General features: G+C 46.6%; 1 protein-coding gene across 16 annotated transcripts in view; it reads left to right on the plus strand.

Moving 5' to 3' along the window:
• The window catches only part of CADPS (calcium dependent secretion activator), a 220,976-nt gene that overhangs the window by 126,956 nt on the left and 77,569 nt on the right, over positions 1-16,451 (plus strand). For 8 of the 16 annotated variants that reach the window (XM_069811989.1, XM_069811976.1, XM_069811977.1 and 5 more), the window contains exons 12-14: positions 6,084-6,220; positions 11,493-11,680; positions 12,744-12,908. In XM_069811989.1, coding sequence (XP_069668090.1) covers positions 6,084-6,220; positions 11,493-11,680; positions 12,744-12,908 — 490 coding nt within the window. The remainder of the gene's footprint in view (positions 1-6,083; positions 6,221-11,492; positions 11,681-12,743; positions 12,909-16,451) is intronic. The other 8 variants (XM_069811990.1, XM_069811982.1, XM_069811983.1 and 5 more) reach the window with 1 other exon arrangement.

Consider the following 16,451-nt stretch of genomic DNA (forward strand, 5'->3'; position numbering starts at 1 on the left):
ACAAATCCTTTATTGGTGTTAAAAGCTGCTTCTCTAATACCTGGTGAGTGCCTGCTTTCCTTAGGAGGGAATAGCATCAGTGGGTCATGAGAGCTGGCAAATATGTATCCAGAGTATCTGAATGCAATTATGAGAAGGAACAGGCGGTGTCATCCCTCCTGGCCATCAAACAAGACTCCTTTTTTTCTTCTTCCTCCTTTTGTTTCTTTTTTTCTTCTTTTTTTTTCTGCGTGTGAGTATGTGCGTGTGTGTATAAATATACCCCTGGGTAGCAGGCAGAATTCCTTCTCAGCAGACACTTTCTTTTTTCTTTCTTTTTTTTGTTTTCTAAATGTTTGGATTTCCAAAGAGGATTCTTATCAGACTTTACTGCAAAAAAAAAAAAAAGTTTAATTTGATGGAAATACAGATTTTTGCCACTTTGAAAGAAAGAAAGAAAGAGTGAATGAATGAATGAACTTGGGTCTGGCAACATTACATGTATTTGCACCACAATGCATTGCTATCCTATTAGATTATTAGTTCTGTGCTTTAATTGCTTTATTTTTTTTAGATAGTTAGAGATATCATGAGAACGCTGCTGTGTCTTCTGTATTGTCAACTTGCAGATGCTTCATTGCAGGAATGCAGAATTAAAATGTTAATTCAGTTCTCACATAACTTGCATGAATTTAAAACTAGCCTGTAAATCACTTCTACGTGCTTTAAGAAGCATGGGACTCTAACTTATGAAATACAAATTCACAGGTTTCTGCAGTCACAATTCAAAATATTTTTAAATAGTTATAAAAATGCTGCGAAACAATGTTTTCTATTATAAATAGCTGTTCTAAAACTGTGTTTTTAACTTGCCACGCAAGGAATTATGTAAGTGCCTACTACAAATTCTTATTCATTTAACTACCAAACATTAGATAACTTAGATTTCAATTCAGTGCCTAGCGTGTCTGGTGATTTACAGGAACATTCATAATCGTTTATTAAAATTGTAACTCGAGCAGAAAAGAATTTGTTTGCAGCAGGGGAAAAGCCATAAAATACAGGAATAAACAGCCAATTAAATTTAAAGCTATCTTCTAACGTGGAATAATACGAAGGAAAAAAAAAAAAAAAAAAGAGCTCTCGGATCTCCAGCTGAGCGGCGAGTTCAGCCTGCTGCAGCGTAGCGGGGAGGAGGTTTGCAGAGCCCCGGACACGCACACACCCCCCGTCACTGTTGAGAGGTGGCAATGCCACAGCGCACGGTGAGGAGGGGACGTGGTAAGTCACCAGCCGGCACTGCCAGCAGCTCGCTCGCACTCGACAGCCCGGCATTTTAAGTCCCGGTGCCGTTTGGGGTTTTGTGGGTTTTTTTCTCCCTCCAGAACACCGGTGTTTGCCAGTAAAGCCTCTCGCTCCACGCAGCCGAACAAAACGAGGTTTCTGGGCGCTTCCCCTGGGTATTTTCCTAAGGATTTGCCTCCCGTTGCGTCCCCGTTAGCTCGGCTGAAGCGGCGAGAGCAGAGGGGCCCCCGCCGCCCCCGGAGCGCGCGGCAGGTCGCGGTGGGCGCACGCCGTCGCCGGCGAGCACCGTGCGGGCTGGCAAACTTCTCCCGCTTTGCCCGGCCAGGCCAGCGAAGAGTTTTCTAGAAATATCTGTAAATGAATAGCTGCCATCAATCATTGTCATTCCTTTATTTCATGTCTCCTGATGAGGTTGACTAGTGTCATTGTTTGTTACTGTCCAAACCACATCTTCATTCTTGTAATGTCAAGCAGATATGACAAGCACACATTTTCCAGATGAGTAAGATACAAAGTCACCTTTTAATTTACAGTTCTTTGGGTTTTTTTTGTTTGTTGGGTTTTTTTGGTTTTTTAATAAGCAAACGTGTCATAAAATTTACTGGACGTTCAGTTGCCTTTGGTACTAAAACAAAGTCACTCATTACTGAAAAGAAATAAATCCGGAGTAAGGAATTCTTACGATAAAATGGCTACCTAAAGCCTTTTATAACAAGAATTCTTTTATGGAGCTTGTCCCCCGCTATTAACTTCACCACTCTCAGAGCAAAATCTGCCAAAATTATTGCTGGAGCAAAAGAAATGCAGAGGGCAGGGAAATAATACATTTTAAAAAAAGAATGAGAGATTTGACTGGTTTGCCTCTTCCTTTTTAAATAACAGTTAGATAAAGAGAAATACAACCCTCAGAGGACCAAATGGTGGGACAGTCCTTTGGTTTGCATTATTGTTGTTCTCGTTGAAATCTTTGTGTTCCCGACACTGGCAGATTTTTAAGACTCTGATTTCAAACACTTGTAGGGAGTGTGTGTGTGTGTGTGACAGGGGGCTAGTTAATGGAGTCAGTATAAAATGCAAACCGGATAAAAATGAACAAAATAAACCTGGCAGTATTAAAAAAAGACCATAATGTAGGTGACCAAGTGTAATATAAAAGGCCAGAGTCTGCAGTTTTCCAGCAGAAAGGTTCGTGGAGTGCGTGCTGCCCATTTCCCTCCGCTGACAGCCTGCCTTCCGAGACCACCATCGAACACCTTTCAGCTGCAGTTGTGTGCAGCTTGTCTAAATATGTAAGATAACTTTTGTGGGCCTGCAGCAGCAGTTTGGCTGGGGCCCCGAACAAAGAAGCACCAGCGAGCTTGGCACGGCACCTTAGGAAGGGATTGTAAATTACTGGAGCATCATATAACTTTCTTTCTTTGGTTTCTCCTTTCTTTTTGGCTAGAATAACAGAGCAGGGTCAAAAAAGCAACCGTATTTGACTGAAACAATTAATTTAAAGTACTTACAAATTAGCTGTACAGTTTGGGTGTGAATATTAGCCATTCTCATTTTGTACTTTGTTTAAAATCTCATTCAAACTGTACAAGCCATTTTAAAAGAGGATAGATTACACATAAAACTTATTTCATATGCAGATGTTGGCATTATTTTAAATCGCAGGTCAGCCGGCTGGAGCGGAGTAATAATATATTTAGATCTATCCTTTTCTTTTTGTATTGCCTAGGAAGTTTAATGCTTCCGGTATAATTTGGTTCCTAAATTTCATTTTTAAAAGCAAGTCCATTGGAAAAATCAGAATGCAAAAAATAAATTGCAAGCTGCATGGGGTATTTATTTTCTAATTAAGGGAAGGCAAGTTCAGTGTAGGATTGTCCTTTTTTAACCTGCTCCTAGTTATTCTTAACAATTTTAAGCATCTGGCCCAGAGCAGAGATTCCATTTAAGAGAAATGCACGGGTGTGTTACCATTCTCCAGAGACGTCTCCGGTTCACACCACGCCAGCTTTATCCCCTGGGTGGACGACGTGCACCCACCCAGCCCTGCAGCTCTGCCGATGCAAAATGGTTTGCTCATCCCAAAACTGCGGTGCTGGGCTGCTGGAGGGAGAGCTGTGGCTGGTCATCTTCCTTCCCATGCCAGAAATCCCATTTTAAAGCACTGACCGAGCAGCTTATACTTTTCTGGTCACTTGAGCTGGTGCAGTGCCATGTCTGATACCTCTCTCTTGGGGTGCTTGTTCTGAGGTGGGGAGATTTGGGGCAAGTGGGCTTTGGAGCAGGCACCCAACGGGATGCTCAGTAAAGTGCGGCTTCAAAGTGATTAATGGAAGTAAAATTGCCCCTGATTACGGACAGTGGTGAAGGCTGTTCAATCACAGCGTCTGTTCTCACGCTTGGCGGGGAACTGTCTGTGCGCCTGCCTTGGGCAGGGAGACCTTAAAAAGCCCAGGACGGACCCTCAGCTCCGTGGAAGCCAGCAGAGCTTCGGTCACTTCACACCAACCAAAGGTCCATTCTGTGCCCACCTTCCTCAGAGAACGTCAAAGTGGGGAAAAGCTTTTTAGTCTGGAGTAAAAAATACTCGTTTCAAACATGCTTTCTAGCACATATGCTCAAAAAAGTTCACCAGCTAAAGGGCTAGAGGACTCTTCAAATTTCCAGCTGATTTACTCAGCTCTCAGAGCCTCGTTGGCTGAGCAGGAGGATTGACAGTGTATCAGGGCTCCTAATTGAAAAGTAATAAAATCTCTGAGCAAAGCTGGCAAATGAAGGCCTCCAGCCAATTTGTCAGCTTGCAGTCAACTCCGAGGAGCCGGGCAGAGCAGCAAGCCATTAAAAATAGTCTGATAATATCTGTTAAAACATTTTGCGGGCACTAAGGGATGGAATTGAAAACAGCACAGGCAAACTCTTTGGGAGTGAATGCAATCAAATCGATCTTGGCCCAAAGGGACAGAGACGATGGGGCAGAAAGCTGTCAAAACAGACAGGAGCCGGCCCGTGCCGCGAGCCCCGGGGCTGGGTGGGCTTCGCATCCCATGCCCAAGGATGCCGGAGAGGTGCCGTGGAGGTGATGCCCTCCTCGGGGAGGTTGTCCCCCGTCCCCCCGAGCCAGCCCTCGTGCTGCCACGTCGCTCAGCACCGGCGGCAGCTTCTTCTGTCCCCGAGCCGCCGGCGGAGGCAGAAGGGGGGATTTGGGACCGGGGAGGGGGGGACGCAGCAGGAGCCGGCGCGAAACAGGGGAGCGGACCCTCAAAAATTAACCAGCTGCAGGAAAAAAATCAGTGGTTATTCAGCGGGGTTTTAGTGAGAAAAATTGCCAGCCACTGCTGAATTAAGTATTGCTAGCAGCTAATTGAAATGTTACACGTTTTAATTTGTCTGATTTCTTTCCAGTGGGTGATGTTATTTATATAGTTTGTGTATAGCTAACAACAGACTATACAGAAAATGTAAAGATTGCTTCCAACGATCAGTAATATCTGAGAGCACAGGCAGGAACGAGGTATTTAGGAAGACATCCATCCTTCACAGCTTAATATTAAATAGTAAAACATGTATAAAAAAACACTGTCTCATTATCATTTAAAGCTCTTTTTATTTATTTATTTATTTATTTTATTAAGGATTTTTGTTTTTTCTGGTAAAGAGGGATTTTGTTTTAAAACAAATACAGTTACCATATACTACTATTGCGGAAACCTGCATTTTTGTGTCCTTTCAGCCACATTGTTCCAAGGCCACCCAGTTCCCCTAGGAGGCTATAAACAGGGGAAGGATTTAAATCCTATTTTCTTTGTCAAGGATTTGGCAAGAACCCATATAGTAGGAAGCTGAGCACGGACAAAACCGAGTGAAAGGTGTCCTTTAATTCCCCGGCCGCTGGTAGAACAAAGCCTGCTCCCAGCGGGGTCCCGGCTGGCCGCACCCAGGCCGGCTTGGCGGCTTCATTTCAACTGCTGAATTCGGTGTATTTTTAGTTAACCATGTTGAGATTAATTAATTAGCCCTAGGAGTTAGTGCCTGTAAACGTCACCCAAAGCAGAGAAGTGTGAATACGTTGAGGCTGTTAATTCACCCAAAAATGGCAGCTCGTAATCCAGGCAGAGGAAATTCAGTCCCTCTGTCGGGATGACTGGCAGCTCCGTTGCACCATCGGGTTACTGCCTCAGTGACAACAAACTACATATCTATTTAACTTCTTAGCGATGCTTAAAAGAGCATCTTTTTATTTCGGCGAGGTAGCATTTAAAGTTGCCATTAGGAAAAAAATTGCCGTGGGGAGACAAACATTGGCATTTGGATAAAGAACAACATAACTGGTCTGATACCTAGAAAACCTAGTAAATGTAGAGAAAAATGCTACAGCTGTAACTTCATTAGAATGGCAGAATCTATTATAACCAACCGCAACTATCTAAATAGGAGCTAATTTACTTACGTGAGCCAAAATTCTGTTAACTGGTAGCGTATTGTAAGATACAGAGTAAGTTCTTGGGTTTGTGTTCTGGTTTTAAGTACAGAGTAAATGCACTATAATGAGCAGTTGAGAAGATGTTAATTCTAAAACCTTTTGCCTAAATGCAATAAGATAGTCCATAACTGATGCAAGTTGACAATGGGAGGTGAAAAGTGTACTGTATAGCCTGCAAAGAGAAAAGTTAATGGCAATGTAGGGAAGAGGAGATACTTAGCTTTCATGCTTCATACTGTATATTTTTTTCTGTTGTATTTGTCAACTAAAATGTCTTATATCTCTCTAAATGGTGTCTTTCTCTATATGTATAAATGAACAGATGCAGATAGAGCTCAAAAGCATGGCATGGATGAATTTATCTCTTCCAATCCCTGTAACTTTGACCACGCTTCACTCTTTGAGATGGTTCAGCGCCTCACTTTGGACCACAGACTTAATGATTCCTATTCTTGTCTGGCAAGTATATTCTTTGGTCTCTAGTGATATAAACATCAAGCAGCAAAGTCAAAGCTAGTGCGAGTGGGGGCTAATCCCCCTGTTGCTGGAAGATTGACTTCTGTTTACACCAGGTTTGAATTTGGCCCAGAGGTATTTTCTTTTGAGAGGCTACCTGCAGTGAACTGACTGCTGTTCTTCTCCAGTTGCACTGTCTTTATCATTTCTGTTTGCAATGCTTAAAATGTTTCTTCCTGCAAAGACAAACTCCAGTGTGGGGATGTGAAGTAGAGAGCAGTGTTTTGCAGCCTCCCGCACTGCCTTCCAGAGTCTTCTGGATGAAAGAACAGGGCAAGGATAACGGTCTGGTACCACCTCCCATGTCAATGGAGTCCCACCAGGAATAACTGTGGCCCAGCTTTGTGTCTGTATATGAGCAGGGACCCCAAGCAGGTAACAGATGGGACGAGGTGGATAACTGCAGTCACGCTGCAGTCTGTCCCTGCTCATGTAGTCGCATGCCCATCCTGATTATTTTCAGGAGCGCAGGTTGCAGCTCTCAGCCCGCTGCTGTGTAACACGGGCTATGGGACAGTGGCACTGAGATGCTCCAGGACAGCTTGTAGCCTTTGGGGTGCAGTGCTTGGGGGCTCTTAGGTACTGTGAGGTTTTAAATGACAAATAACCTTTAGCCATCCAACTTGAATAATTAATTTTTAGCAGTTTGAGTGAGGAGGGTGAAGAGGCTCTTAGTTTTCAAGAAAACAGCAGGATGAAGCCTTTCTAGAGGGGCCTGAAGTGGAGGTCCTGTCCTGAACATGGCATGGGACAGATCCTGACCTGTAGCCCTCCCAGTGCTGCACAGAAACCTCCTCTCTGGGGTGTCCTCATGGGCTTCTGCAGCAACAGGACCACCCCGTGCCGATAGCCTTCATCTCTTGCCAGCTGTGCAGTCGCTGGAACTGGAGCTCTTGAGTGGCTTGCTGTTAAAAGCAGCAACCCGGGAACACAACTGAGCAGTTGGCAGTGAGGCCGTCGGTCTCAAATCCTGTCCTCCGCATCCCCCTCCACGACGGTGCTCCTCTCACCTCCTCTGCTCCTTGCACGGCACGCAAGGGCTGATCTCCTCAGAAAGGCTAAGATCCAGTAAATGCCATTAGCGGTAGTGAGTTGTCACCTTCCTGATGAGAGGCAGAGCTAGGAGGAACGGTTGTGGACGTCCCCGGAGGTAAGGATGGGCTGGGGGAAGGCAGCAGCGTGCACTTTACTCGCAGATACCCAAGTGGTACAAGTAGGCTTGGTGGGAGCATTGTCAGACCTGCAGCAGGTTTCTCACCCGGTTCCATCGAGGTCTTTGCTCTGGCAGGCAGTGAATTTGGCATGCAGCTTCTGCTCCCCACGCATGGCTGACCCTAGAAAGACCATCCCCATCCATGCATGTCTGACAGGTTGGCTTGCAGCTGGTTTGTCTCTGTGCAGTCTCGGGCCTGGTGAGAGAGCTGTGGCCGTTGAATTAAATTCATGGCAAGGTGCAAGGCTATCGCTGAAAATGATTAACGATGTTTCTCTTCAAGAAACCCACCAGCCGCACTTCTGCTTGTTATTGAGATGTTTAGGCCCTTGCTAGAAGCTACTGGCCTGGTGGAGCTCCCCTCAGCACCAAGACTTGTGCCTCTTCGCAGCAGAGCATCACCAATTAACCGTCTTCTTTCAAGTCACCCATTGCAGAGTGTTATAAAGAAGAGAATAATGGCCTGTGTTCACCTATGCTTGGATTTCACATGCTTCTTTACTTATCCTAATATGGTTTTGTCCCGATTATGGTGTAAAAAAACAGACTGACCTCAAAATCTGAGTTCAACTGCAAAGAGCTCCCATTGCTCTTGATATGTCTGTGGGACGTTGGTGATACCACTGCACTGGCTTGCCTGGAGGAGCTGTGAGCCCGTGGTAAGCCTGCTCTGTCCGCTCTGTGTGCCGCTGGGCAATTGTTATTCTTCCTACAGGACATTCCCATGCAAGGTCCCGCAGAGTTTTTCCTCGTCACACCTCTTCTTGTTTTCAAGTGTGGACGTGGAGGTGCCAGGGAAGACTTACCCAGACGCAGTGGCTCACCCTGACACGGAGGATAACTCAGCGTCGCCTCCTTTCCGCGGAACCAGGTTAAACAACATTACTGAGAGCCCACTCGCTGGCTGAGCCAGGCATCCCTATGAAAACAAACAGGCTGGCTGACTAATCTCAGCTACGGCAGAAGTGATGTTTGCTGGCAGAGAGCACCGTGCTGGGGAAGGGGAAGAGCGTTGTCTGCAGAGCTTGCTGAGGGCTCCTGCCCGTCATCCGGTAAACCGGTAGCACAGTCGCTTTTACAGCTCTTCCTGGGCTTTTGGGAAGAGTATACAGCTCTTCCAGCTTAGTGTGGACCCCACACACGCATGAGTCTTCATTCCTTCCTGCTTGGACACGTGTGTTGTTTCTGAGACTGCCCTTCAGCTCTTCCCAAGACTTCCCAACCCACTGCCAGCATCCAGCTCGTGCAGCCGGATCCCTGCCGGAGCTGTATTGCCCATGATGTGTCAGCATTCGTGGGATTCACATAACACAGCACGGCGTGTGCCGAGGAAAGGTGGTCTTCCAGAGTGCCCAGCCTAGCTGAGATGATGTGAAGGAGTCAGATTAAAAGGCCCATGAAGCAGGCCACCAAAATGAAATTCTTTTGGTTTTCCTATGGTAAATGGGAAAATTTAGCTACTGAAAAGTGAAAATTATCCCTCAAAAATTCTGGCTTTCACAAAAGCTGCATTTGCCATTAGTAAAATTGCCTGTGTTTCACCAGCCCTGACCAAGCCTTGCTTTACCTGGCTCCAAAGCTCCTGTTGCATTTTCTGCTGGTGCTCGGGACACGTGTCCCCTTCTCGGTGCAGTTCAGCTTGTTGAACACGGTCAGTCGAGCTCCCTCTGCTCTGCGGCCTTCCTCCATTGTCCCCTCCAGGTTTCCTCATGCCAGTGAAGACCATCAGGAGACCACACTGAGCTACACCTAGCTGCCTTGGGGAGAGAGGTGCCTGGTGTGCGTCATAGCTGTCAGCTGCATTTGCCAGACTGGCTGGTTGTTAGCTGGTTGCACCAGGCAAATCTTAACCAAGAGCCGGGATCTGCCTGAAGATGTGAGGGATTTGTCTGAATACTGCCTTCCATCAAACCTGGGATTTTTTCTGGGGCTGTGGGGAGCAGCATTTACTGCTCCTTTGGAGCCCCGTTCAGCAGCAGGTTTTTTATCTCCTACCTCTGCCACGCAAAAGAAGACCGCCTGGTCCTCCTGGGCTCTGGATCTCTCCACCCATAGTCTGCTTCCCTGTGCTTTCATAAGGTACGAGGCTCGTCACTGAACCTCTGAGCTTCTGCTTGCGCTTCCCATCTTTGAGCCGTGGCAGCGATCTTGAGTGTTTGCCCTCATCCTTTCTGTCCGCCTGAGGACCAGCACTTCTCAGACCCCGGTGTGGGGGAGCAGCGTGGGGTGCTCTGGATCACTGCGCCCAGCCTCCTGCTTTCTTTGCCCCAAACTCTGGGCTTGATACTTGGCTCCAGTGAAATTAGCGCCAGCCTTCCCCTTGATGTCACCAGGGCCAAGATTTCACTCCACAGGGAGGACTGAGTCCTTCATATGTATTAGGTGAATATAACAATTTCAACTGCATTTCCACCCCAGTAACCAAATGCACACATCATTCTATCGCAGAGCAATCATGGCATTTCTATATTTTTACCATGCCTGATCACCAAAAACTTGTGTGAAGAGAGGCAAGGTGAAGAGACGGTCCAAGGATGTGACAAACAGGCAAGGTGAAGAAGTCCAGAATCAAGCGTAATACCACCAACCAAAAAGCAAACAAAAATACCGTTAGAAGCGGTGAAGGCAAATATACCCCTCCCAAAAAATAGCCTTCCAGAGTGCCGTCCCATCTGCATTGTTCTGTGTCTTCATTTTGAAATGTGCACTTCTAGTGATCCCAGCACTGTAGCTACTCCCTATATCTATCATTTTCCCCTCATTATTTTAATTCTTTTCTCAATCTGTTTTGGAGTTGGCCCAATAAGGATGAGCAAATCCTTCTCTATGTCTTTGAGCTCTTAATTGATATTTCTTCAACTCTTTTCAAAGCAGCTATTTTGGCATCTAGAAAAGATTTGGTGTCATCTGAGTGGTAGAAAATATATTTTAATCTTTCACAGCAGTGTTGTTTCTAAGATGTAGCATTTGGGGTAACAGATGGGGTGGCAAAGAAGTTGCCTATAGGGGCAGTGCTCTGCCTCAACTACTCTCCCGCCCGCTGCAGGAACTTTTCAATTAAACGATGAAAGATTTTGCAGCTTGATGCATTCCAGAGCTGCGTCTTAGCAATTGTTTAGCACCCAAATTTCCATGTAAATATTGACGGTTTTGCAGCATTTCGAAAAGCAATCTACAAGAATATTCTTGTTCTCACTAGCGCCTTCCCCGAAGGCAGAGGCGCGCTTCGCTTCGGCTGTCCCGGGACGTTCTCGCGGTGAAGGGCGTCCTCCTCGGGAGCCCAGACATTGCACCACAAGCTGTGTGTCACCAGGCCCTCAGGACTGACAGACAGAAATAGTCTGAGGTTTCTGGATGCGTAAAGAAACCCTGCTCGTGAGCAGAGCTTCCCTTTGCTTCAGTGCCGAGGAGGTGGGCGATGGCAGAGCGCGTTGCCAGCGGTACGCAATAAGGATGATGGGAAACGTCCCTTTCTGATACTGCGGAGCTGCCTTCCTCCGTCTGCAGGACGTTCCTACCTGCCAGATGCAAGAGAAGTCATTATTCAGTGTAATCCTCCATGCTCTCCCCCAGATCAGTCTTCTTGCTCCTGGCCGAATGTACAATCCCATCCCCGAAATGAGATTACTGTTTCACGCTGTTTAAATAACCAAACCTTTGTCATCTCTTAAAGGTGTAAGTCTTTTTTTTTTTTGTCTTTTTTTTTGTCTTTTTTTTGCTAGGCACTGACATGAACTGGCCTAACTTTTCAGCATTTTAAATGACATTTCCCTTTAATGGTAGCATAATATGTTTTTGTTAACAGTTGCACTGAGTATATGCTGTGTTTGGGTGATGATATGCAGACTGTATTGTTTAAGAGTGACCTCTCTCCTTTTTCCTTAACATAGCCTTAGGTTTGTATTTCTTTTATTAGAACAGTTGACCACTACACCTCCAAATCTGATAGCCTTTGTATTTAATAACTTATATTTAAAATCAAGTCTCTTTATTTCTAAACAGGGCTGGTTTAGTCCTGGCCAGGTCTTTGTGCTAGATGAGTATTGTGCACGTAATGGAGTGAGAGGCTGTCACAGACATCTCTGCTACCTCAGAGATTTGCTAGAGCGCGCAGAAAACGGAGCTATGATTGACCCCACCTTACTTCACTACAGCTTTGCCTTTTGCGCATCACATGTTCATGGCAACAGGTAAGGAATTCTTCTTGGCTAGCGGTTCCCTGCCAGCAAGGGATGACTTTGTCAAATATAGGTTTCCTTGGATAATGCACAACAGTCCCCAATTTGTTTTCACAGTGGATGTTTGGCAGCAGCGCTTCTAGTGGCATAGTCTGTTTGTTTGTTTGTTTCGTTGCTTGTTTAATGTAAGCAATAAAAATGCACGTAGAGGATCCAGAAATAAGGGGTTTTAACTTTCTTGCCCAGGCACCTGCTAGATGCAGTTCTGGACAAGATAGGGTTGAAGTACATGTGACTGTCAGGGGCTGAATAAATAGAAGCAAACAATATGCGGTGCTGATTTAATTGCTCTGCGAGAGGATCTGACAAGTTGCAGCAGTGAAATTTTCAGCAGTATCAAACCTCAGTGTTCAGAAGGGCTTTAAGCCCTCGGGCACCCATGTCTCATTTAAAGTCCACGTGACGTCAGTTCGGAAACTGCTTAGGCATAACTGAAAATTTTATCTTGCTGCTGTTGCAAAGCAATTTCAATTTCGGAAGTAGCCCATTCCTTTCTCTCAAATGTGGTAAACCTTTGACGGGAGGAACTGGAGCTGTGCTTTTTGCTTTTCTCTTTATTTTGTTGACAGCGGTAGCATCTATTGCAGCTTCTTTCTCTGCTTTTTTTCTGTAAAGTTGTATTATATACTTGGAGATACCCCTCTCTATCCTGCATATGCTGCTGAAGAAAGGAATGTTATAAAATAATTACGTGTTTTCATAAACCCTCTGGTAAATACCATCCTGAATTATGACACGCATTGCCCAGGTTTCACGTTGCAAGGCTGCCGCTTGCTTTTGCAGTTACTTTCATACATCTTGTCATGGAAACCGAGTTTTTGCTTCCTTAGTTTCTTTTTTAGTTCTGACTTTCTTTTGCTCGTTCATTCCTTCTTTGCCAATTGTTACTTGATTTCAGTTGTTTCCTTTCAGTTTAGTTTCCTTTTGTTTTATTTTGAGTTTTTTCATGCTTTCTTCTTGTTTCTTTCACTTTTGCTGCTGGCCTTGCCCCCCGCGTTTCAATCACTCCCCAAAGCCAACTCATGGCAGAATTACTTGGTGGGTCCCAGCCAAGCGCAGAAGGCGAGGGGGGCAAAGTGTCTCATGCCTCTGCCGCTGAAGCGGAGACAAAAAAGGATTCCAAAAAGGAGTCCAAAAAAAGGAAAGATTCCAAATCCCAGCCGAATCCAGAGCCGAAAAGGTAAGTGAAAGCGCGCAGTGCACAGAAGTGCGTTGTACAGGGCACCGGGCTCCTCGGTCACTGAGCACACTGGGCAGTTTGCGCCCCTGCGGCACTGGGAGACCCACTGCGGCACCAGCATTCGGGTCTGACACTCTCCTGGGAGTTGGATGGGATTTGGGCACCCATATCCCGTAGCGGGTCAGGTCCTTGAGTTTTTTAGGCGGGCGTTTAGGAGATGGCTCACACGGCGTGTAGGGGATGGGACCGGGCAGGTGAAGCTGGCTGCCCCCATCGCCCCTTTTCCATAGGCAGGAGTCTCCTGTGGGGCAGGACCTGGTTCAAAGGCCATTTGGCCCAAAACAGAGAGGAGGTTGGATGCCAGTCACGGCTACCCCATGTACCTCTGCACAGGGCCCAGCAGAGCCAGAGCTGGAGCCTCCTCTTCATCAGGAGGTATCTGACGGTACTGGCCAAGGTGACACCCCGCCATTCCCTCCCCGTGAGGCTGGAGAGTTGTGGGCTTAGGAAAACGTCTTGTTTAAAACCCGAGTGGTGTGTAGACCCCAGTCCCATGCCTGCAGAGCTGCCCAGGGCTGCGTGCGGCTGCTGCGCCGTGCTGGGACACTGCTGGGCACTGCCAAACGGGCAACTCGGCCACGGACAGGCTATTCAAATAATTCATTTAAAATATTCCAAGAAAGGAATTAGATGTTTTGCTATGACTTAGCTGTCTTTAGCTGATGGTTGACTTCACATCAGAAGGCTGAAGGTTCACATTCCTTCTTGGTGGCTGCCGTCTCTCCGTTACCTGGGGATTACGGGAGGCTCTGTGCTAGAGCTGCGAGCCTGCGGCGTTGCGCTTTCTCACCGAGGGCACGCTCGGCGTAACGCCCGGGAGCCTGGTGCGGAGGCTGCGGGGTGCGGTTTCTGGCCTCTGCTATCGGGAGGTCACAAAAAAAGGACCGCAGGGGGTCTGGGAGAAAACATGACTCTGTATCTTTCGTGTCTACATCAGAAATCTGAATATCTGGGTGGAAGAGTCACAATTTCTTTTCTGAAAGCTGTTTAGGCCACATGCATCATGCATTTGCGAGCTGGCTGGCAGAGAGCGACAGAAAGCCAATATTTACCCATGAAGTCCTTACTGGCAGTTGCGACGTGTGTAAAGCCGGGTTCGCTTTAGCTACGTCCCTTCCTCCCACCTGCTGCATCCATACGTTGCTCGTTGCCTTAGGGCTGGCCGTGCGCTCCCCAGGAAACCTATAGCTCATGGCAGAGCTGGAAACTTTCCGTGTAAAATTTGCTAAGGCGGGAGCACGCCTGCCCTGGGACCTGGCACGGCGTCCGATGAAGCATCTTGGAGCAGCCGTGTATTGCGTCGTTATTGGTATGCACGGTGCTCTGGGAAAGATTCGAGTTACGAGACATTCTTCTGTTTAACAAAGGCTTCTTCTTCTGTCAAAACTGAGAAAGTGTTGATTTTCTTTACAAAAGGAAGTTCCTTCGCTTTAAAAAAAAACCTGAACGGGTGGTTCAGCTTTCCCCAGAACGAGGTTGGCTGTCAGTCAGAATATGCCACCCAGTAATGAAGGTCGAGCAGGGAGATAATTCCATGTGGCTATCAATCTCCTGTATTAGCAGCAGACAGTGATGGAGCTGAGGTGGGCTGTCTGTTTGTATCGTGTTTGCGTAAGGTCAGGCGGCGAGACAACAGTCGCTCGCAGTCAGCGGGGAAGTGCGGGCAGGCTGCGGTGCGGATGCCGAGGACAGCCCGAAGGTCAAGGCTGACAGAATGACAGGCGTCAGCGCGGGGACGATGCCTCCTCGCCTGTCCGGCTCCCGCCTCGGCGGCACGGCTGCCGCGCCGCAGCCGCGACGGGAGCAGGACGGCTGCTGGTGGAAATGGACCTCCAGCGCGGAGCCGACCCTGCGGCCCCAGCAGGTGAAATGGTCAAAGCGGGATTTTGGGGGACGTTTTGGAGCCCTGTTGCATTATGTGTCAGCGTTTGGTCTCCCCCCCCCGCCTCCTTTGGGCTCATATAGCTTATTCAGACCCCGGAAAGCCTGACATCATCTCTCCAAACCAAGGCTGTAAATCACGACTATTTGCATGACAGTCCCCTTAATTTTTCTGTTAATTTCATCCTTTTACAAGTAAAAATGGAGTTAAATGTAAATTGCTTGTCCTAAGCTTAACCTTCTGCAGACACCTGAATATGTAAGGTGCAGGCTGTCAGGAGGGCAGGGACCAGCAAGAGGCAAAGACTGCTGAATATCCGCATGGCTTGCTCTTACCCAGGTACTTGCTCTTTACTAAGACTGAGGAACTCGAGGCTTTTTCGCTCTTGTGGTCACTAGTGAGTTGATAAAAAGGTTTTGTCCACCAGGTATCACTCGATGCCTTTTGTAAAGTCCTGCCATTATGAAAGACGATGTGATTTCTGATGTATGTACCTATGTGACAGGTAAGAAAGGCATAGTGTTATTCAGACATCCAACAACACACGCTGTGCATTTATTGATGTCTCTCTGCTTTTGGTACCACCACTACAGGACCGAGGGTTTTGCTTGCCTTTATTGATAGTCCTCCAAAAAACTCGCGAAGGCAAGAAGCAGGAATGGTTTTGAGAAGACATCGTGATTTGGGGTAAAATTATGAAAGGTTTTACATGATGGCCCAGGTCTTTCCCTGCCTTCTGCTTCCATGTTTGTCGCTGTCCTCACGTTGGAGGGCTATGACAGTACTGCCAGCGTCGTTTGACACGCGGAGAAGCGATGTGTTAGAGGAGCCTCGCTGCTTCCCTGCCTGCGCATGGGAGAGGCGTTGCGGAGCAGAAAGTTGAGCTCAGCTTTCCCAGGCCCAAAGTTAGCGCCTAAACCTTGAGCAGTGGTTCCTGCTCCTTTCAGGAGTGACCTTGGTTCCGCTTGTGCCTTTTTTTTTATTTAGCCATATAACAACTTTATTGTTAAGCTTTCAAGTTGGCACCAAAAAAGACTCTTTCTGTGCTTGGTAATCCCGAACTTTTAAAAGTAAGACTAAAATATTGATTGTGTCCATGCTAAGTATTAGCAGACATTGAGCTTATCAAAATCAGGATGCCGGACTGAATCCCCTCCAGTCTAATAACGACTGAACGCCGTCATTTTCTGCAAGTGGTTCAATGACTATTTACCCAAGGTCCAAGCAGCTACAAGTCTCTCTGTTAATTAATTTGGTGTGTTAGTGACTTGCCCTTTCCTCTGTAAGCTGTATTTTATGGCATCAAGCTTGTTTTCAAGAAGTAGCTCTTTCATTAGCTAACATTACCATTAGCTTTCGTTAGTTTTTTACAACTGTAAGCCAGCAGAAATAATGTTACTGTCATAAACCTTGAAGAACTGAAAAGCCTGCTTAACATATTTGCATTTTTTTCCATTGTATTCTAATTACATATCTGGCTGTTTCACATAAAGGCAAGGTTTCCATAGAGCTAGTTAAAAAAACAGAACAGGATGGTTTTGGTCCCTTAAAAGAAGTAGTAAGCCTATGAACTCTTCCTCACAGTATCTTCATATGCTTCC

This window comes from Haliaeetus albicilla, chromosome 24 (assembly GCF_947461875.1).
Source record: "Haliaeetus albicilla chromosome 24, bHalAlb1.1, whole genome shotgun sequence".
NCBI lineage: Eukaryota > Metazoa > Chordata > Aves > Accipitriformes > Accipitridae > Haliaeetus > Haliaeetus albicilla.